The following is a 22,528-nucleotide window of genomic DNA, read 5'->3' on the forward strand; positions in this document are numbered from 1 at the left end:
AAATTTTTACTACTAACAAATTAATACGTATATTTTTACATTTATCATTGTTAAGATGCAAATATTTAAATGGATTAACGAGTTTTTAATTTTTTAACAGTAAGCGTATGTAAGAGTAATTTTCGTACAATAAAATTTTCTTTATTTGGATACAGGTATAAAAAAATATTTCGATGAGTTTTTTTAAATACCATTGTATTTCTCTTCTGCCGCGGCGAATGTTGTGTACAGAAAATTACTATGCGAATTATCTAAGCGAGGATTCATAGTTATCACGTTTTGTACAATATGTATAATGATACAATAATGATGACAATAATAATAAGTAGAAGAATAATCAATTTATCGACAATGATGATTGGTGAAGAATGACAATAGTGATGCTTTGATGAACAATGACGAATGACGACCAATGACAATAATTAATTAAACGATAATTAATTAATTAAACAGTTGAATTCTCTCTCTCTCTCTCCCGCACGCATACATACGTTCTTTTTCTGTCTGTCTCTCTCTATCTCTCCTGTACTAGTTCCACCTCTTTGGTTTGTGTACATTTTTTTACGTGTGACTGTTTGTATATAATATAAATTATTAATGTTACTATTACTAAAATCATTTGTGTATTCACGTTTTATTCTTATGAGTCTTTGGACTTTGTTGTTATCGGACATCTTAGAGTCTTGTTACAGAACAGAAATTGCGCAGACACTATTTGCGCGAACACATTTACATAAAATTAGTCGCGAAGTTTTACATTTAATCGTGTTTGCCGTTTGAGTGCAAACGATTAATTAAACGATTAATTTACTAATTTAACTTTACACACGCGCGTTCTTGACTCAGATAATTTTACGATTAGTTATCATATTTCTCAATCATTTAAGTCGCACATTAAAGTCGCATACAGAAAATTTTTAAACCGATGATAACTTACTCGTTAACGCAATTGTTTCTACTGAACGATTAATTATATTTTCCATTCTCGTAGTAAGTGCTTTATACGTTGCACAGGATTAATTAGAAAGTTTCGCATTCATATAGAATATTAAAGAGAATATCCAGATTCATACGAAGTGAATGAGCGCTTCTTATTTGTATCTACGCAAGATTGTTTTCCGACTTCTGCATTCTCTCTTTCCAGGCTTTCACAGACGCACGTTCGACTCTTGCAGCACGTATTTTATCGACAATTTTATTTCATTAAGTTATTAGTATTAGTAACCATTTAACTTCAACTTGCCCAAATTTTTTTCAACACATTATTTTTCTCTTAAATCTTTTCGAAATTCCACAGAGATTGCAAATTAATATCATAATTCGAAAACAATAGTCAATTGATAAACATTTAAATAAATTTAGTCTGCAGGAAAAATAACATATATAAATATCAATGAGTTATTTATACGTTAAATATTTTTTTTCACCAATACTGAATATTGATTTGCGTAAAAAAATATTGAAATGTAATATACGCATAAGCTCAATTTTTTTTTCACCAAAAAATTAATATTTTGCGTATTATTTTTTGCATACTGTTTACAAATTAATGTAAATTTAATAATAATTCAGTTGCAAGTTATGGCGAAATTTTTAGAAAGAAAATATTTCAAGCGAATGTCGGTCTCGCCGAAAATTGTCGACCGTCACAGGTGTTGCCGGGGTCGCAGGTGCGTCTGCGATGCGGCGGCGCGCCTTTGCTTGTATTAAGCGAACTAATTAAAAACAAGATGAAATGATGAACGGACAGACACAGGGAGGCGCACGCCTCCCTCTCCACGTTAACTAATAAATAATACTTCATGATAGTGACACGCACAATATAAAAATTAATGAATCGCGTTTCTTTCAGTCGATCGCTTAATCACTTCGATCGCGATCGAAGATCGCGTAGTCAGGGGAGTAAAAAAACGATATGGGATAAAACACGCGCTGCTTTTTCTGCTGGACCCGTTATGTATCGTTTCGATCATTAGATAATATAGGCGCAAAATATAGTACTGATATTAAAATTCGGCGATATTTTAATTTCGAGCGCACTTTCAGTCTACTTTTACGTAACTCGCATGTCCTTTCTCACATGCAAATTAAATAACAATGCATATAATACATGTAATAATAAATTGTTTGTTTAAATGAATTATTTTTGCATCGCGATCGTTTTGATCATTCGCAGATATCGATACATAACAGATTCGTGTGCATCCTCACTTCAAATGCTTGGATCGTGATAAGTTGAATGCACATTTTAACTCATTGGTTTATTTTTACAAAATTGCATCTTAAAGAAACGGAAATTTTACCTATGAAAAAATTCATATCAAAATACGAATTCCAAGATATACCAGATATGAAATTTCTCCTGTCTTCAGATGATTTCGAAAGAGTCAAATATTATATGAAAGAAAAAAAAAAGAAAAGAAAATTTGCAGTAATTGGCAATAATTTTGCAATAGTATATTAAATACACATTGAAGTTGCATGGAATCAACTAAATTAGGAACCATTATACAAGTTCGTTAATAAATCAAACCAATGAGTTAATCTCTGTGCTCCATCATAGACTTCACGATCCTCGATCGCTCGATCATTACAACAAACATAATAATACTCGCGCATATCCATTTAATTTAAATATTACATATACCCATAGACATACACGCACGTATATGCATAATCTTTCCTTACATCAGCTCGACGGACACGCCGCACTGCTTTAAATAAAAAAATAAATAAAAAAAAAGTAAAAAGAAAAAAAAGAAAAAGGGTAATACCATATCCTAAGCTCGAGCTTTCGGGCGCGGATCGAATGCCAGAGCGTAAATTAAAGTCCGGATAGTTTTCGAGCGAGACGCCGTTTCCCAATGTTTTGTTACTCTTCCTTTTTTTTTTTATTTTGTTCATTGGATACCCGGATCGGAAATCCGGTGACGCTTTCGGAAGAGGGTTCGAGAGAGGTGCGTGTTGATAAGAAAATTCGATTCTGAAACGACTTTGACATTTGCCGTTGATCACGTTCGTGACGAGAGCGGGAAAAGCAGGAGGTGGGTGGTCCAGTATGCTTGGACGCTGGAAAAATTTGAGACGAATTTTCTCTCTAGCCAGCAATGACGGTGTAACGACGTAAAATCCGTGTGTAACAAGATCATTCGCACACGTACACACGACTCTTTGCGCGATTTCCATCCACATCGTTAGGCGTATAATCGACCAAGTATCATCATCTCGGTATTTAGGTACATATTTTGCGGGCGATTTACGCAAGGGACACGACGTATAATTTATTCGCATGTCCGAGGGTATGTAAATAATTATGCGTCGCGCGTGCTCTTTGGCATCATTATTTCACCCGACAGTGGATTAATAAAATGGAAATCATACGTCATAAATGTTATATAAAGTCCCTAAATTATGCATTTCGCTGCCGGTATGTTAATAGCCAGCGGATCGACACCTGTTCGATTTTCCTGGGGGGAGGAAAGCGCGGCTGCTCTTTTTAGCTCTGGATTTCATCGATGCATAAATTATCGTCAACAACGATGGTAATTAATGGCTCGAATCGATCGAGCGTTATGAAAGGTTCAGGCCACTTCAAAAGAACTCAAATCGTTGCCGCATTTACGAAACAAATCGAATTAAACATTTAACAAGGCTCGGCCGTACGTAACGAAAATCACGTTCGATTTATCGATACAAACTTAATAATGTGCAATTACACACAACAGCGTTTGATAATTTATATTTATTCATATAACAACTGAGAGAAACAACGACTTTATTGATACAACGACAAATATACGCATAGAAAATGAAAACCTTAATTCACTTCGCGCGAATTCATTTCGACGAGTTAATCAAGCGAATTATTTCTCTGCGTATATTCACGCATATTAAAAACATTATATAACAAACGTAATTATAACTTCAAATTAATCTTATAATTAATTTCATTTAATCTTTCATTTATTATATATTTGTAAATATGTCGCGTTAGACTATAAAATCAATGAAAGTCTCGAGATTTTGCTTCTTTAAGCAAGAGGAATAATATAATTTCTCGTTGTTTGAGATTACGATCAAAAACACTCGCGGTCCCGATAAATCGCCCCGTGACTTGTATGAAACTTCTCTTTTCTAAGTGTAATTGCTGCTTGTTCAGAGTGCGTGGTGCACAATAATTAGGAGCGTTACTTTTGCTCCCCTTTTTGCATTTCGCGTTTATACCAACCACACACAGTCGACTGGCTTTTCAGCCAGCCAGGTATCGAAACTCTTTTCGACTCTTTGAGCGACCACCTTTGGGCGCTCTTCAGCGTCCTCTAACTCTCTCAATATTCTCAAGCTCTTAAACACCCTAAGACTCCTCAGAGCCACTACCTTCTCCTTTTCCCGCTCTCTCTCTCTCTCTCCCTTTCCTCTTCACTCCACCCTTCTTCTTCAACGTCACTCGGGGGGTCTCGACCTTCTTTCATCGCCTTAAAGCGAGTTAGATAGCCGTCGTACTTTAAGCTAGGATCTGGCGTTAGTTGCCTTCGCGGGTACTAATTGACTAGCATCGTTAATTACTCTCGTTTGATCTCTCGCTTGCGCTCGATTCGCGTCCTCTTGGCGCTCTTCCTACTTCCCTTTCTTCAAAGTCTAATCTTTACCATATTCAGGCCGTGCCATACGCTAACATTGAAAATTATTTCTCCTTCAAAGTATGCGACAGCAATGGTATATTAACAGTAATGATAATAAAAATAATAATATATATTACTGTTTCGTGTACTAAACCTTATTATATTATTTGGTATAACGTGTATCAGAGCGTTTGTGTTACATCATCGCGGTGCAATATAAATAATAATACATTAGTTTGATTCCCCGTCGAAAAACAAGGAAGAACCAACCCACCGGGCAGAATTTCGGCCTTCTCTCCTTTAAACGTTAAATGCGCTATCCTAAATTGCGTACGTGGGAAAATAATTTTCGGTCGTCGACCCATTGACGAGTCTTTTTGCGCGTTTCGTCCCGTGTCATTCGCGTGGATTTTCTCGGAGCAGAGGAGAAAACCCCAAAAAGTATTCGGAAAGAATTGTTTTCGTACACACGGGGGGGGAGGGGATCCGTCGACGACAGCTGGGGGCTCTCTTCTTACGAAAAATAAATATAGAATTTCGCGGAATATATACGTTCGCGCGCTATCGCTAGGAATACGATAGTGTGTATAATTGCTAATTAATTGTTATACAAGAACACGCACGCGAAGTCAAACGCGTTTTCCCATTACTACCATTTCGCGAGAGACGTAGCCAAGAAAAATGGAGGGGACACACTTACCTTTAATTACGGAATTCATGTCGCACGAATGAACGGGTTAACGGCGGACTCTGAGGAAATGAAAGGCGCATCTCGCGCTAAGTCGTATTACAAAATAGGCAGTGCGTCGAGTTATCTCGACAATCGAACAATCTATACAACTAAATATTAGAGAGACACGTACCGCAACTATCCACAAACTACTGTACAAACTTTGGCTCGTACTCGCAACTCTGTTCAATCAGCCGCATTTAGCTTCCGATTTTGAACTTTATCAATCACCGCGTATTTCTTTTAGCGCTAAATAAACTGTTAGGCAAAGTTAGTCTTTCAATATCCTGTAGAATAAATAAAAGTTTCCGTACACTCTAATTACTTTAATATATCATATTGTAACTTTATAAATAAATTAATCCGCCCTCTTACAAAAATATACTGATTTATATAATGATTCTATTAAAAAAAAACTGAACTAATGTACGATCTTGAAATAAATTCGTATTCAATCCATTTAATTCATGATTATTTTGTAGTACAAAAGTTGACGTGAAATAAATAAAGAATATCTCTCTCGGAGTGGAAATCAAACAAAGGGTGTTCGCGACTGAAATATACGCGGTGAAAATATGCCCATCCGGATAACGCGGTGGACGCTAGCTGAAAACGTGGCTGTTGGGGATACGAGCTGTCGACGGTACAGTTATTGTTTAGGTCGCACGTCGCGCGGGCGATCCAATCACTCGATCCGATTCCGAAGACACAATGATAAATTAAAAGTGAGGAACATATGTCGCGTGTGACTATATACACTAAGCGTGCTCTCCCGAGAATGTGTGCCGCGCGTTTTGCGCGGCTCCTCTCTTCCATTTAAATACAATATGTATATATTTTGTATATGTAATGTACTTACGAGACAATGACGCGAAACGACTAGACTGTGACTCCGTGAACCAACTCTTCTCTTTTTCCTCCTCTTTTGTTCTCCTTTCTTTTTGCTCTGTCTCGCGCCTCTTTCTTCATCAGCTCCTTCTCACTCGCGTAAAACATTCATACACACACACGCACAAAACACACACATACGCACAAGCACGCAAAACACATACGCAGCGAGTCTCTATATGCTATATACAGATATGTACAAGTGGTATACAATTAATGCGCATTAATAATCGCGCGCGCGGACAGATGCGCCGTCGGGGATGGGGGTAATTTTGCGAGGACGAGCGTTAACGAGCGGCCACTGTCGAAAGCGCAGAGCGCTTGCGATCGAAATCGGACCGACAAATCGGCCTAGGTTTGATCGGCGTTGCATTACGCGTTATTACATCCCATCAAGTGGAAAGCTCGCGAGCTCTCGCGAAAATCACGACTACACTCAGATAACGAATGCGCGCTGAAACGTTTCGAAGCATAAGTGCCGTTCGATTTATATATGTACATACATAATTGATAGTCCCCCAATCTTTATCCGGAAATATTATCTTTTCTGTAATATTAAATAGCGTTTTTTTTTTACAACGATTGTACAATACAATACAAAAGTTTCGACAAAAGTTTCGACAATGCGCGTCGGGGTGGTTTTGATTTTCGCGAGCGCGGAAATGGAAGATTCTTTGAAAGTTTTCGCCTCGTCTCTCCTTGCATCGATCCTTCGAAGATTTATTACGATGAAAAAATGCAACGGCTACTTATAAACAAATCTTACGATACGACGAATTTGTACTTCTGTAGTGATCGATCTATAGTGCGCGATAACATATACGTATGTTTAAATAGTGGCAAATTTTTGTCGCGATCTTTTTTTTTCTCTTCTTACAAAGATAATATGCGGACTCGATGATACGCAATCGCAAAGCGTCTATAGAAAATATCCTATAAGCGCCAAAGTATGATTATAAAAGTTTGAGAAATATAAAGTAAACTTTTCTTTTGAATTCAGAATATAAATTCGCTTTGTCGCGTTTTTACAACGAGCCGATATTAGAAAACAATACAAAAAAAAAAAAAGAAATTGATCATTATACAAGTTTCATAAATGCTATATTATCTTTGCGAAAGCTATAATTATTCGCGTAATATATTTTTCATACCTTTATTATTGGCAATCCTTTTGTCCCTCCTGTATAGATTTTTTCTTCAGAGCTGATTGTTTTCATTTCGTTAGAAAAAAATCTCCCATCAGCACGAGTTCTCTTCATCATCAAGTTTCACGCATTCTGTACTCTTGCGTTCCATCCACATCCACGAATTGTCTCGCGAGTCGAATGTTTCAAGAGAGTCTCGAGAGGAGTCTTGTCGATGGTTACCAATTCTCTTGACTGCTTCGTGGTTTTTGTTTCATCGTCGTCTCCGTACCCGTCGCGGTCATTTGTACAATGTTTCATCGACCACGAAGGATCCATTAGGTCTCGGGGTCTTCCTGCTTCCTTCTGGTCTCTTCTGCTGTTGTCGAATCTCTCTCTCTTTCTTTGTCCCTTCGTTTCTCTCACGAATAAGAAACTTCTTTAGCAACACGACAAAGGATAGCGAGCGTTGCCTATATAGTCGAGTATGATTCTTTGGTTTTTCCGAGGACGACAGCGGCCGACATTACGCGAAAATAAACAAAGGACGAAAGTCGTAAAAGAGAATTCCTCTCTTCGACGTATTCTTGTCTCCGTTTGAAGAAGTGTTTCCTCGCCGAAGGATTCTTTTTCGGCCGATCTCGTCGTCATCCAACTTGGTTCTTTGGTTTTTTTTTTTTTTTTTTTTTTTTTTTTTCCCCAGAAATATGGAGGAGCGCGCGATGAAATCGGACAACTAGATACGCGATCACGCGACTTTCTTTTTCCAAAAACCGACGAAGAAGTACCTATATTACCTACATCTATATTTCTCGTGCGTTGCTCTGTCGTTCTCCAGAACGACACGCAAAGACATTTTTATCGTGGGGAACAACCCGGGATGTCCATCTCGCAAGAATGACGTTCTCTTATCCCGTTGATGACAGTAGAACACGAACGCCTAGCTGTTGTTTCCTTTCAAAATCATCCGCATTCCGCTATGATAAAGTAGCCCGATATTCTGCTTAAGAAACTTCCGCGAAATTGTGGAGCGGATGCGAATGATCACCGTTCCTTCCGCGAAAACAAAACGGAAGACGAAACTTAACAAGTGTACAAATGTTTCAATGTTCGTCTTCTCTCGTATCTCTTTCATCCTAGTATTTATCGCATTTATCGGTCACCTATCGCTTCATACAAAATGTTCTCTTTTAGAATCTTCGATTAATAATAAATTACATTATTTCGCTCATTTCTCGCGTTTTCCCGACGGGCGCTCTGTCTCTTTTCTCGAGTGCGCGAACAGGCCGGCTTGGAAGAAAATATATACTACGAAATTACGATCCTTTTCGCGCGGAGGACGATCAAAGTCACGTTCTCTCTGACGAGGAGAATGATGACTGTCGATGATCTTATCGCGTATTTATTTTCACGTGTTCCTTCGCTTTCGGTGCTTTAGGAACCATCTAATTCTCGCTATAACGCATTATGAAAGATAATCGCGATACCTGACAATCTTCCTCGTTGCTCAACGACGATGGTGTCTCCCGTCTTTTCCTCCGTCTCTTCTTCTTCTTTTTTTTCCATGGGCGATCAGCTTCGCGTTACGTGTGCCTCGGCTGGCCGTACGCGAAGCTGACCTCGCGTCATGGATAGTCCGGATGCATCAGATTGTACATGACCGCGAAGATGGTGCAGGCGGCGTAAACGCCTAGAGCGACCCACCAGAGCAACTGCTCGTGTAGCCGCTGCTCGAAGTTCTTCAATACTAGAAGACCGATCGTTAGACCAGCCAGGGCGCCCGTTAGATGGGCGACGTACGACACTGGCGGACCCATCTGTTCCGCCGCGTATCTGTCGTAAATCGCGAAGCCTACGTCAGCGCTAGCTGCAATCAGAAAAATAAGGATTCTGATCAAAATTTTCCATTGATTGTTTAAAGATATGCGTGATTTTGCCTCTTCATACATTTTAATTTATCGACGCGTTTAAATTAATTATTATTGTAACGCAATTTAGTTAGTCGTTATTTTAAGGAAATTTTTGTCATCTTATTTATTACATAGGTTTCGAATTAAAGTTAACCGACTTTCATTTTAGGTAGATCAATATAATTCACAAATAACATGCGCCAACAATTAAATATTAAATAATTTTTAAAATGATGCGTGAATCCTTTCCTTTTCTAAAAAAGGCATATTAACATATTAAATAACATGTTACAGTTCTTTTAACTCGATTAATATTTTTTGACAGTTATCAGCTGATTTCTGTCAAAAAAATATTATTCGAATTTAAAGTATTATAACATTATTATTTTAATTTTTATAACATATTTTTATTTTAAAATTGAATTAGCAAATTAACGCTTTAATCATATGAGGTATGTCAAAAAATATTAATCAAGTTTAAACAAACTAAAAATAAAAATATCATTTTTTTTGTGTGCGCGTAGCACGCGCTTGTGTTGTTCTAGTAGAAAAAAAAAAAAAAAAGAAAACAATGTACTCTTACATCAATGCTCTCTCTTAAGAATTTTTTTAAAAGGATAATTGTGTTGTAAAGTACCGATGAAATTGATGCATAGTAAAGCGATAAGAAAGTATAAAAGAAGCAGAAGGAGAAATAAGAAGAGAAATAAGAAAGTAGAAAAGATTGCGAAAAAGTAAGGACGCCACGAGGAGCCGAGCCGACGGTGAGCTTTGCTGAAAAGCTCTCGAAGTGTCGTCGAGAGAAGAGCTTTCCTGCAGCTTCCTCAGCAGCTTTTTCCTACGTCTGCAACTACTGTGGATGACTGTGTAAGTTTATTATGTTCCCGTAAGAAATTTGCTTCTTCGTTAGTTAATATAGAAATGAGCTTTGCGCAAGCGGATCAACTTTAGCTTCGAAAGCTACTAAAGCATTTTAACATTTTTACAAAGCTTTCTGGGATGTTCTTAATAAATATAAATTATAGAAAGGCTATGCCACTGATTCGAATGATTCTAATTTTTCAGATTTTTGCTTTAGTGTATATATTATATGTATAAAATTACATTAAAAAATTTTCTTTATGTATATATTGTGTATCAAATAAAAAATTAATTAATAGATAATTAATAATTGATTTTTCACCAAATTAAATTTTCGTTAAAAATTAATCTGATTGGAAATTAAAATAATCGAGTATATAAAAAATAAAATCTAATTATCTATTTATAGAAACTAATTTCATTTTCGACATTAAGTAGCTCTGCAATTAGTTTTCGTTAACGAGATAACTCAAAACTTACCGAAACATTTATAGCTCTAAGAAAATTCTGATATGCATTTTATATATTATTTTCCTTCTGTTCTCAAACACGATCCCTTCGCATTATTGTGCTACTTAACTTGTATAACAAAATTGAGTTATACAATTCTTGAAGCAACAAAAGCTGAACTCTTTTCGAGATCTCTTTTCTGTCTATTCCTTTTTTTAACTTTATTTGTCCGATTATCTATAATAAGTATTTTATTTAATATTCTGTTGGTGCATCTCTCTTTTTCGTCTTAATCGATTTTTCCTCCCTATGTCAATTGTTTGCTAAGTGTCTTTTGTTTCAGTTTATAATTGATTTTTATGGAATATACAGGATGATCCTCGTAACAATCACCATGATTTTTAAAACGCAATAATCTGACCAAAAAATCATAAACAAAAATTTATCAGTTTCTAACCGGTAATAATTAAAAATTAGCCGAACACTTTTTGTTTGATTTTGATAAAAAAGCAAGGTCATCTTTTTTAAATGGAACCACCGTGTTCTTCTTTTAATAGTAAGGACATTACTTTGCAAATTTCGTTTAATAATTATATTTTTCCAAATTTACATATAATTAAAATTAAAATCTTCTCAATTCGTGAAAATTCGTTTAATATTTTTTAATATGTCCCATCTCTTTTCTTCGTTATATCAGGCTCCGAGTCGCCGATTGAACCGTAATCATAAAGTGTCGCATCTCTTTTTTAATTTCAATTGAGCTTACTTAGGCGCGATGAGTCTTGATGACTCGATAAACACAAGTGACGACATCGTGCTCGTTTGAAAATTTGACGAAACTAGCACCTGTTCTTTTCATGGCAAACAATCCCAACGTCGGTGAAAATTCTTCGCGGCAATCACGACGCGCGCGAAAGCACATCTATCTTTTAATTAAAACTTTAGAATAGCGGCAGTTTTCGTCGCTTTCCGCTTCTTACCGCGAGACGAAAAAAAAAACGAGGAAATTGAAATTTCAGGAAGAGCATTGAAACAAAGTGTACGTAGGGAAAATCGAACGATTGGATGACAACAAATGAAAATAAATATAGCCACAAAAAAGATATTGAAATGTAGTACGCTATTGTGTTCAGCAAAATAAATACCTTAATTAACAAATTCAATATTTCTTAATATTTATATTGAATTCAATAAATAGTATAGAAGATAAGACATTTAAAACAAAACATTTAAATAATTTAAAAAATAGATAATTCCGTATTAAAAAACATATAATTCCATTTTAAAAATCTGATAAGCTGAAAAAGTTTATACAATGAGAACAATCTTTTCATTATTATATTTCTCTTTTTAAATTAAGTACATTTTATTTTTAACTTACAATTAGTTATAAATACAACAAAAATATTCAAATATTTTATTTTAGATGCTCTATACCCTATACACTAATTAATTTCGAGTTGCCAAGCTTGTTGATTATAAAAAATTGTCGCGACATTTGGAAATAAAATATATTTCTAAAATATATGAAAACTTGAATCAAGTTGCTTCCCAAAGTTCTGATTGCAATTGACAATAGCGTATTTTCTTCGCGTCTTACGACATTTGTGGGGGAAAGGAGAGACACTTTGCCACATCGCAGACTCCTACGAGAGCGTCATTTGCATTCGCGCCTGCATGAATGACCCGTTTTCACGTGAGAGAGTGCATTTATCGATCAAGCTTTACTCTGCTCGTCAAGCTCTCTCGTGCGCGGATTACGATGTAATCCAAGTCGAAACGCGTAGATTGGAACGGGCCTGAGCTGTTACTATCCGCGGACAGAAACTATGTGACTATATTGAAAACGGCGCGTAGAAATAGGGAAGGGAGAGAGAAGAGAGATGGGGAAGAGAGAAAGCGCGGCGGATATCCGAATCCGCGCTGACGGTAATCAACCCCTTAAACAAGGTTATTGAAGACTCGAGAGGCTCCGTCAGGGTGAATTTGAGGCGACTCTAGGGCCACTAGAACCAGATAATGTGCACGTATAGTGGCGGTCAGGTTACGTGCTATATGGACCCTCGATACTAGAGTCCTACGTCTTTGCCAATATCACGCTATTATTACTACGTCGCCATAGGCGTCGAATTCTGAGATTACATTCTGCTCGAGATTCGGAGGTATATACATTTCGTTTCAATACTTAAGGACGTGCCTATGAATTCGTCATGTTCTCTCTGAAGAAGCCAATGGAAAGACGAAAGATATTGTTGAAAAATATTCTTTAGATATTTAACTAGCATTTTTTTCAATCAAATTTTCCATGATAAAAATCAATTCCACTCTATATATCGTGAGTTTATTATAATCTCTAGATATCTTCCTTATTATAATATTATATATAATAGATTATATAATATTATCACAAGTGAGACGATGACAAACAGTAGTTTCAAATATTATAGTAAAGAAGATAATCTATTATATTTAATTTTCAATAAAGAATAAAGCGCGATTAATATGTAGAAGCATCGGCGCCAATGCTCAATCGTGACTGTTCTCGAAAGCAGATCAATATCAAGATATCGAGCAGACAGGTCGAAGATAGATAGGATTGGCCACGGTGATTGTATGCGTAGTCTGACGATCGAGGAAGTAGGGTTCACTTACCGATGACGAAAATGCCAATGAGCCGAACTATCCCAAACTCCATATTGTTATAGTTGAGGAGAACATTGGCTAGATGCGCCGCCAGAAGGGCATAAACGCCCCCGCTCGCTCCGACGAGATACACATCTGTATCGAACACCGATGTGCCTAGTGAACCTGAAAACACAAAACAAATATATTTCTTTTAATAATTTATTAATTATTTTTTCAAGTTTGTCAGCTTTTTCGAATCCTCAATTTTTAGTGCATCCAATAAAAAGGCAATATGATAAAGATTAATATATTAAAACCTGACAATTAATGTATCTCGTTAATCTAATCTCTGAGCATCTCATTTCGCAAAATCGCGCAAATTAAAATTTTATTTCTGTAACTATAAATCACACTTTCTATTGTAATAATAGATATATCTCAGTTTCGAATTTAAAGATTTACGAAGAAATTCCTTTATACTATTATTTCATACAGTGTCAATTCACGAATACAGAATTACGTAATCGATGAAATTTTTCGAGAAGAGGAAACCGACGGCCCTCTCTCATCAAACTGCGAGTTCTCCGTTTCGAGAGTTTCCATTGTCGGCCGAACTGGGAAACGCTCGTTCTCGGACAACCGCAAAGTGCGGATAAAATTTTTCGCTCTCATCGCCCTCGGCGAATAAAATAAGAATAATATTCGCTCAACAACTCGAAAGTTCGCACGGCTCCGCGCTCCAGTTTAACGACGCCAAAAACCCTTTTCCTCTCTCACTCTCTTTCTCCCTTTTGCCCTTGCTCTTCCTCTATTCGGAAACATCTGTTGCTCCGCGCGTAATGTGCAGAACGCTCGTAGGAAAACGAGTATGCACGCCAAATAATTAGAATAATAAATAATTTATTCTTTTAATTAATATAATTATACTTTTTTATAAATAAATCCAAATCGACCGAATGTATTGTACATACCTGGACTTTTTCTTCAACACGATGGCTAAATAGATATAGAATTCCTATTATTTAACGGGCAAATCTTTTGAACTTACACACTTTGTTCTAGTCTTATATGGTACTTATTTCTATGGATGAGTGTCTGTAATGCTTTCGCAATTTCATCGATTCATGAATGTCAGCACAAAGCGCTTCCGGGCGTTAGCTAGCTCCGGTTATTAGAAACAGAATTAGGGCTCCGTTTCCGAGTACTTGCCCCATAATTTGACAAACTGCCTACGGCACACGGATACGCAGAGAAGCATCGGCGGTCGCAGCGCATCAAAAAGTGGGCTAATAACGAGAATCGATATGCAATATCGATATAGTCGATGTATAATACTCGAAGTTATAAATAATCCGATCAATATTATTATAAATATATTTCTCACATACATATATAATTCGCATTCGTTTGTGACATAAAAAATGTGAAAAATGTAGTTTCATTAAAAAAAAAATTCTCATACTATGTATCTAAAATATAGAGCTCATTTGTGACAAAATTATACACATATCTCTAGATATTTCGCAGATATAAGAAAATAACATTGCGTTCCAATTACACGCCAAATATTGCCCAACCGACAGAATAGAAGGCAATTCGGCACACGATATTATCGCAATAATAGCGGCGCGCATTCGAGAAGCCAAACCCCGCGAGTCGCAATGTTTTACTCGCACAACTAGCAACGAGCGTGTACCGTGTCGCGCGCAATCCCGAGAGCAACGGTAATGTATCAGACACACGATCGTGCTAGTTAAACATTAATATCGCACTGGACAGGCGGATGGTGCTTCGCGAATCGATGCGGCGGCGGCGGCGCCCGCCTATATATCGTGGGAAATGAGCGAGGACATTAGTCGCTTCCTATGTGGAAATGTGGAAGCGACCGGCACACGGCGGATTGGTCAGGATGATTCGGCGCGTCTGGCGGAGCGACGTACGCCACCTGACACCTGGGAACCTGCTGACCGATCGCCCTTCGCAGACCTAACCGCCCGACCGCCACCACCACCTTTGATCCGTCCTAAATTACGAGTGGCCGTCCGGCCGATACGCGTCTACCTTGACGAGGTTGCCCCGATTTATTAAGGCTGTCGCTCGTAATTCGCCGACTCTTGATATATGGGATATCGGGACTGTTTTCCGTGCTCCTTTTTAGATTTATATATCAACTTTAATTCCGATCCGTAATCCGGAGTACGTTCAATAAAAAAAAATAAGACAATGTGTTTCTGAATTGTAATAATTTTAATTAAGCTGTAAAGTGCACGGTGGGAGATAATACTTATTCTGGCTTTCGCTCCTCAAAAGTTTGAATCTTTCGAAGTAAAATTTCCGAATGACACGTCGACTTGCGCATGCAGGACATCTACATCCGTGACATCTTTGTTTCTTGAGAAACCGACGATTCAATTGAATTCACTGTTACGCACTGGTCATTAACACGCGACCTACATTGGAATTGCAGCAGCAGCCATCGTGGGAAAACCACGTGAAATGCTCGTGTTTCGTAAACTACCTACACGAAGTTTCCGCAGAGCGCAAATCGCGTCTAAGCCGGTGCGCACCGGAGCAACGTGGAAACGCATTAAGGATGCAAACATCAATTCGTGTGAGTTTGCGAGCGCTCCGAATTACCTGCGATGAATTATTAGCGTCCGCTTAATAAATGATCGAGTCACATCCAATCGGAACAAGATAGCAATTATTTGAGACGCGTGGAATTAGATGGTTTACGAAATAACCGCTGAGTCGTCGCGCCGGATGACATCAAGCAATATCTTAAAGACACTAACGCATATTTATACCACAGAAACATAATTCGAAGCTTCAGTAAAGTTTTTGTGATACTCCTAAAAAAATTCGATGCAGAATTGCGATTATAAAAATATTACATACAATAAATAAATTACTGATGTTCCTAATAGCAATTAATATCTATCAATATGATAACGATATGATAACAAGACATGAAGACGTGTAAAAATATCCAAATTAAATTTAATTAAATGGAGAAGCGTGTAAAATTTATTGTCACGGTCAATATTTGTAATGTAACGTAATGATGCCGCGTGGCTGTAATAATACTATAATACGATAATAAAATAGAGAATATTGGATTTCAGCTGTCATCGTCAGTCTGTTTGTCGTCGTGCCATAGTTAATTGGAAGTTGAAGCACGCCGAGAGACCACTTTACCCCCGTGCACGACGAACCATGCTTCTCTGTGTAGTAATTGACTCGAGTTAACGGATACTGGCTCAAGAGAGCCGCTGATTTCCCTCATCCGCTCTCCTTGGTCCAACTTAGACGATGCTGTAAGCATTTACGGTTTACCGTCGTTTACCTAACCGAGACTATAAGAGACAGGTCATAGCGACACAATAGCTCATTCGACGTCCTACCGAATTTACAAATTGACGCGTTGTTGATTTACTTGGAAATTTATTTTGACAACTTTAAGAATTTATTATTATTGCAAAAATTATCTCCGTTATTAGTTTGGCTGAAGTATTCAACTAATTATATTAATTAAAATTATCTCTTTAGTAAGACAATTTTTTATAAACATGAAATTTTATGTTACTCTAAATTTTTCTATTTGATTTTAATATCATTTTTATCTATATATAATTTTATTCATCTTTAATTTTAAAGCATTACTGATATGTGCAAGTAGATAATAATTAACAAATTATTGCATTGTTTAAAAATGATTCGATTGCACTAGTTTCGCATCTTTAATATCGCTATAATATCGTGATTAAATTGCAAGTCTCTTATAATCCTAAAGAACGTTCGCAAAATTAATTAGATTGGCTTAATCATCAAAACGCCAGTGTAAATAAAGTCAACGCGTAGAAAATTTAAAAGAGAGATTTCCGTACTCTTTCTAGCAATAAAGAGAGAAATACATGCATATACTACTGTACGCAGATGAGAGAGAAACAGCGAAGCTCACAGTCTCACAAAAATTAGCAACCTGGCTGAGGACGGGGTATGACGAGTAAAAGGAAACGAAAAAGAAGAGAAAAAGAGAAAAGAGAAACGAAAAGGAGTCGCGAAGCGTAATAGAGTCCATGAACTTCTCTCGGGTTATGAAATTCATCCGAGTCTTCGTTAGTGCCTTCGACTTTACCTTAAGGAAGAAAGCGTGAAAGAAAAGGAAGTGGGTCGACGCGGTCTGCCAACGAGATGCACCAGCGCGAATTAATGTCTTCGCGACCTACTCCTATGATTACAGCATGCGACTACATCTGCTACTCGCCAATTCCGTTGCAATCAATCTGTCCGACAATGGTATCGCTAACTTCGCCTAGATACGAACGCGCCGAAGAATTTTGCTATCATATGCCTGAATAATATTACGAGCATTTTACTTTACGTTGTAAATAAATATATGCCAATTTCTTTATAACTATGATAATTTTTTATCGCCCTCAAAATTGAGTGTTTAAAAAAGTCTTATTAATTAAAAACGGAAATTCTATCGACTAATCACAGATTTAGTGCATAATTTTTTAATGTCACGCGTATTTTTCACTGTACAAAATATCATCGATTAACGACTCGTTTGACTCCAATAACAGAGTTGTTGGAACCAAACGGCACGATGTGCAACAGGTGCAACGAAACTACTAGAAAGAAACGTCCAATAGTAAAAAAAAAAAAACGGCATGAAAAGTTGAAGATGCAGAGACATTGACCCTTTTGTTGTTTTTTAAGAAAGTTTTGCAACATGTATTAAAAACAGATATAAAAGACGATGAATCCGACAAATAATTAATTGAATTGAAAAGCTCGTGACAAAGAAAAGATTTGATATTTCGAGCCTTCTAATTATTTCGTAAAAGCACTTTAATGGCCTAATTTTTCGGTAATTGTTTAATGTAAGCTGTAAAAATTGTTAAATTCAACATTAATAATATGTAACGTAGATAGCCACCTTTATTCTCTAATTTTTTATAAATTTTCTTTTCATTTCTTTCAAGTTTCATAATTTAGCATAACTTGGAAAAAATCGAAATTGCATTTTATGTATAAATATATGTTCAATTATCAATTATACAACAAAATCTGGTACACGTTAATAATATGAGCGTATAAAGACGACATTGCGTCTCATTCGCACTGTATCTTAAACCATCGCATTTTTATTATTCGAACGTGGAGGGAGAAACAAACAGAAAAGAAATCGCGAGAATCGCACAGGGGGGCTCGGCGCGAAATAAAATGTATCGCTCGGAAGTAGCAGGTGGAGAAATAGAGCGCGCATTTTAGAGGCAGGCGTGCTAGGCACATCGATGCATTCGTAAAGAGCCTTCCCCACCCCCGTCCGGAAACGAAAAACGGATGAAAGCACCGAGCGAAATAGCCGGGGAAACAACGAGCATCGGACATTCTCTCTCGCGGCACGAAGAAAAGTGCTGCTCGAATACGCTCTCCCGTGGCGTTAAAAAATTAGTAGTTAACCACTTAAGCGAAACACCGACGCAAGCCGTGGATACTAGGCAGCATGCACTGTATCGGTGCATTTCTGCACGTTCTTCTTTTATATACGGATATTTATTTTATGTACATTTCTCTTTTTTTTTCTTTTTTTTTTTTCTAGAATCTATTGTCAATTTCATCACATCCATGAGCGGATACAATTTGGATTCTAACGTGGATTCTCGCAAGCAAATTATTAATCAGAGCGATAAATTAAATAATGACAAGATTTAAAATTGTTTTTGTCGAAAGAATATCAATTTTCGATACTGTTAAAAATATTTTCTGCACACGAGCAAGCAAAATGATAAATCCGGTGTACATTATCTTTTGTTAATTATCGTAACATTATCATTAGTATTATCAATTTCGAAGAGACAAATAAAGAGCAACTATATCGCGTATAAAATGAACGAAATTTACGCGGCACTCTGTTGTTACCGCGTGGACGCAATTATCTTAACCACACATCTGTCGGATTTGCGGTCAAAATCATACACGTTCGTTACCCATATAGAAGCCCGGGCAATCTCTTTTGCAATCGCTGCTGCTTGTCACCATTTACGAATGAAACAATAGCGCGTTTTGTCATCGCTATAAACCGCGATGTGCAATGTACCAACGACGTCAATCAAGCACCAATTAGATATCCACCAATTTAATCCTCAATTGTTAACAAAGGGAAAGAACATGCGCGAACAACCCCCGGGAACAAAGGCGATTATTGTGGATGTGCGAGTGGATGCGAGCGAAGAGGTACAGGAAGAGGGAAGTGGAAAATCGAGGGTACTGTTAGGCGAGTGCAGGCGCGCCGTTGCATTCGTAAAGAGGCGTGAGCGAGAGGCTGCGGGAATAGAATTCGACAGAGAACGGAGGACAGAAAACGGAGAATGAGGCCTCTCCTTCCCCTCTCCTATTCTCGTATACATCGATCGCCGATACAACGTGAAGTTCTAAGCCACGTCGTTTCCGTGCAAACGAGACACGACAGGCGTCCAGGGGCTGAACGACTCGGAGATCGGTAGCCATGGACCTCGAATCAGCATTCATTCACAATCCTCTAGCGAATACTGTGGAAGCTTGAGTTGGAGATATTGATTCCCCATCAGTCATATTAGAACTTGAGACAGTCATAATTATGTACAATATTAATTAGCCCATAATTCATCTTATTATATATATTAACTAATCAGGCATCTGATTAGTTCATTTTTTGTGAACTTCTATATTTTTTCCTTCTCTATAGATAGATTCTCTAAGAATTTATTTCTCTTCGTGTAATTTTGCGTAATAATATCTTGTATTTTCTATAATTATTGCATGTGTATGCTTGAAGGTTTTCCTTTAGAATTAAATAAATCTATCTATCTAAATAAATTTAAAAAAAAATCTAAATAATCTATCTATCTTCATCCATCCGTCAAACATCGTTAAGTCACGAGAGGGTGTCGAATGATGCACCGTGAATACCACCATGTCCACCCGGAACGGCAATGCCCTGTTCTCCCTGTATACGTCTACTTGTGATACATAAGAGCGCCGTCGCGACGCGTAGTGCACACGGTTGTCGTCGTTTCTACGTAACCCGATGCATAAAATATAATGTGTGAAGTACGTTCGGCCCCGAGGAAAAAAGACGGAACACCGTCGGAATTTTATGGTTATGGCCATGATATTTATGGCAACGGGACTGGCACATATGTGCAACGATACGGCATATGAGGAGGGATCGACGCGCGTTGACGAGAAATTTTTTTCTCCTCTCTTTATAGTGATTCGCCTGGTGGGGCTCTTTTCATTTTTTAGACGATCAAGGATGTTTCGCATGATTATTAAACATTCGTGCCGTATCTTTCGATGATAAGAAAAATATAATGTACATATAATAATATATACGGTCACTATATAATAATACGGTCATTATATACTCTATTAATATTTATTATATAATAAGGAAAAGTGGGCCAACTAAACGAGCAAAAACATTATCTGAGTGTTAGATAAATTTATTATATCATACTGTTTGAAAGGTAAACGTTTCGACTGTACTCAGTCTTTTTCAATACATAACGAAAATAGAAAACCAAAATACCGGAGCATACAAATAAACGAATAAAGGTAATTAGAAATAGCATCTCTCATTCCATCGGTTTAAAAATACATTAATTTTCTAATTACCTTTATCCGTTTATTTGTATGCTCCGGTATTTTGGTTTTCTATTTTCGTTATGTATTGAAAAAGACTGAGTACAGTCGAAACGTTTACCTTTCAAACAGTATGATATAATAAATTTATCTAACACTCAGATAATGTTTTTGCTTGTTTAGTTGGCCCACTTTTCCTTATTAATTTTCGAATTTATACGAGCCTAATTAATAAATATTTATTATATATATACTCTGAAAAAAATGTATGTGTGTGTGTGTATAGCGCAATCATAGTAAAAGTTAAATGTATAATATATAATCCAAATTAATTACAAGCAAATAATTGCCAAAATTATTATATATGCAAACACAATTTGAATTTCAAGCTTATCTCGAAAATTAATTGCAAGATGATAAAAAGATCATTGTTCGCAAAAAATATATATATTATTTTCTCAGATATTGTATATATATCTGTTTTATATACATGCATATCCCCCTCGCATTCGGTAATGGAATATCATCGAATTAGGTTTGATATTTATCGTAGGACCCTTGGGAAATATGTGTAACATAAATAACATTTTATAATATTGAAACACAAGTTATATTACATCACATTGCAGTCCTTTAGAGTTTTAGAGTGTTATTGGTCTTGATGTAAATCATTCTCAATGGAAAAATAAATTTAAAAATGTAGCATTTATAACATTTTTTATGTTGAAGAGAATTCTGCTCTTCCTCTCCTTCTTTAATGTAATATATAATAGGTATTGCTCACAAAGAATCATTTATTCGAAACGTGATTAACGTATATGTAAAGTAACATCCATCACACATGACAGACATACTGAGTCTCAAAAATAAAAAAAATTCAAGTTTGTGAGTATTCAATCTCGCGATGTTTCGAAAAAATACTGAAATTTCCAGCGCGTCCGCTATTCGCACCCGCTGACTCTTTTTTTCATCCTGGCTTTCTCTTTCTCTCTCTCGCATTCACGCACGCTTTTTCCGAAACTTTCGGCATCCTGAGCGCAATCATCGACACGCAAAATTCCCGATCGAAAGCGAGGAGCGCGCGCAATATCAACATTTTGTACATCCCGCATTTCGTCCCGTTGTTTTAATATCCCTTTGACCCAACGATAGGCCGTGTCCGCCCAGGGTTTTTGCGTTGAAAATATTAAAACGGTCGAAGAGAGGTGGGAGAAAAATACACAGAAAATGCACGCGCTCGCAAATATACAGATATGTTTTGCATACGCATACAAAAAAAATTTGCCAGCGAGAAGAGCGAACATCAATGGCTGTACAAAGCGCATTCTTCGTGATTAAAATGTAGTAAACGATCTTTGCGCTACTTTGACTCTGTATGGCTTTATTTATTCTTCTATTTCCGATGAAATTGATCGTTGCATTTTTTTGCGAGTTGGCATGACGCGATTAAATTTCGTGGAAAGCTATATGTGTATCGTTTTCGAATTTCGTAAAAAGAGTAAATTGCTCTTGGACTATTGTATCGGTAAAAATCGGTTGTTAGATCAAATTGCTTTCATTTTGGAGAAGAAGAGAGATTTCATACATATACTATATATAAAAATTATTTAATATATATTTAAAAATATAAAATATATTTATATATATAAAGAGAAATGTAAAGATTAAATTAATCATAAAGAT

General features: G+C 36.7%; 1 protein-coding gene across 2 annotated transcripts in view; it reads right to left on the reverse strand.

Annotated features, from left to right (window-relative positions):
• Positions 1-8,024: 8,024 nt before the first annotated feature.
• The window catches only part of Stet (stem cell tumor), a 364,546-nt gene continuing 350,042 nt past the window's right edge, over positions 8,025-22,528 (reverse strand). For both annotated transcript variants that reach the window (XM_083034856.1, XM_083034855.1), the window contains exons 9-10: positions 13,238-13,393; positions 8,025-9,231 (exon numbers count right to left, since the gene is read on the reverse strand). In XM_083034856.1, coding sequence (XP_082890982.1) covers positions 8,990-9,231; positions 13,238-13,393 — 398 coding nt within the window. In that variant the 3' untranslated portion in view covers positions 8,025-8,989. The remainder of the gene's footprint in view (positions 9,232-13,237; positions 13,394-22,528) is intronic.

This window comes from Prenolepis imparis, unplaced genomic scaffold, assembly GCF_030444845.1.
Source record: "Prenolepis imparis isolate NDT839.2.m4 unplaced genomic scaffold, iyPreImpa1.0 SCAF_3, whole genome shotgun sequence".
Taxonomy (NCBI): Eukaryota; Metazoa; Arthropoda; class Insecta; order Hymenoptera; family Formicidae; genus Prenolepis; species Prenolepis imparis.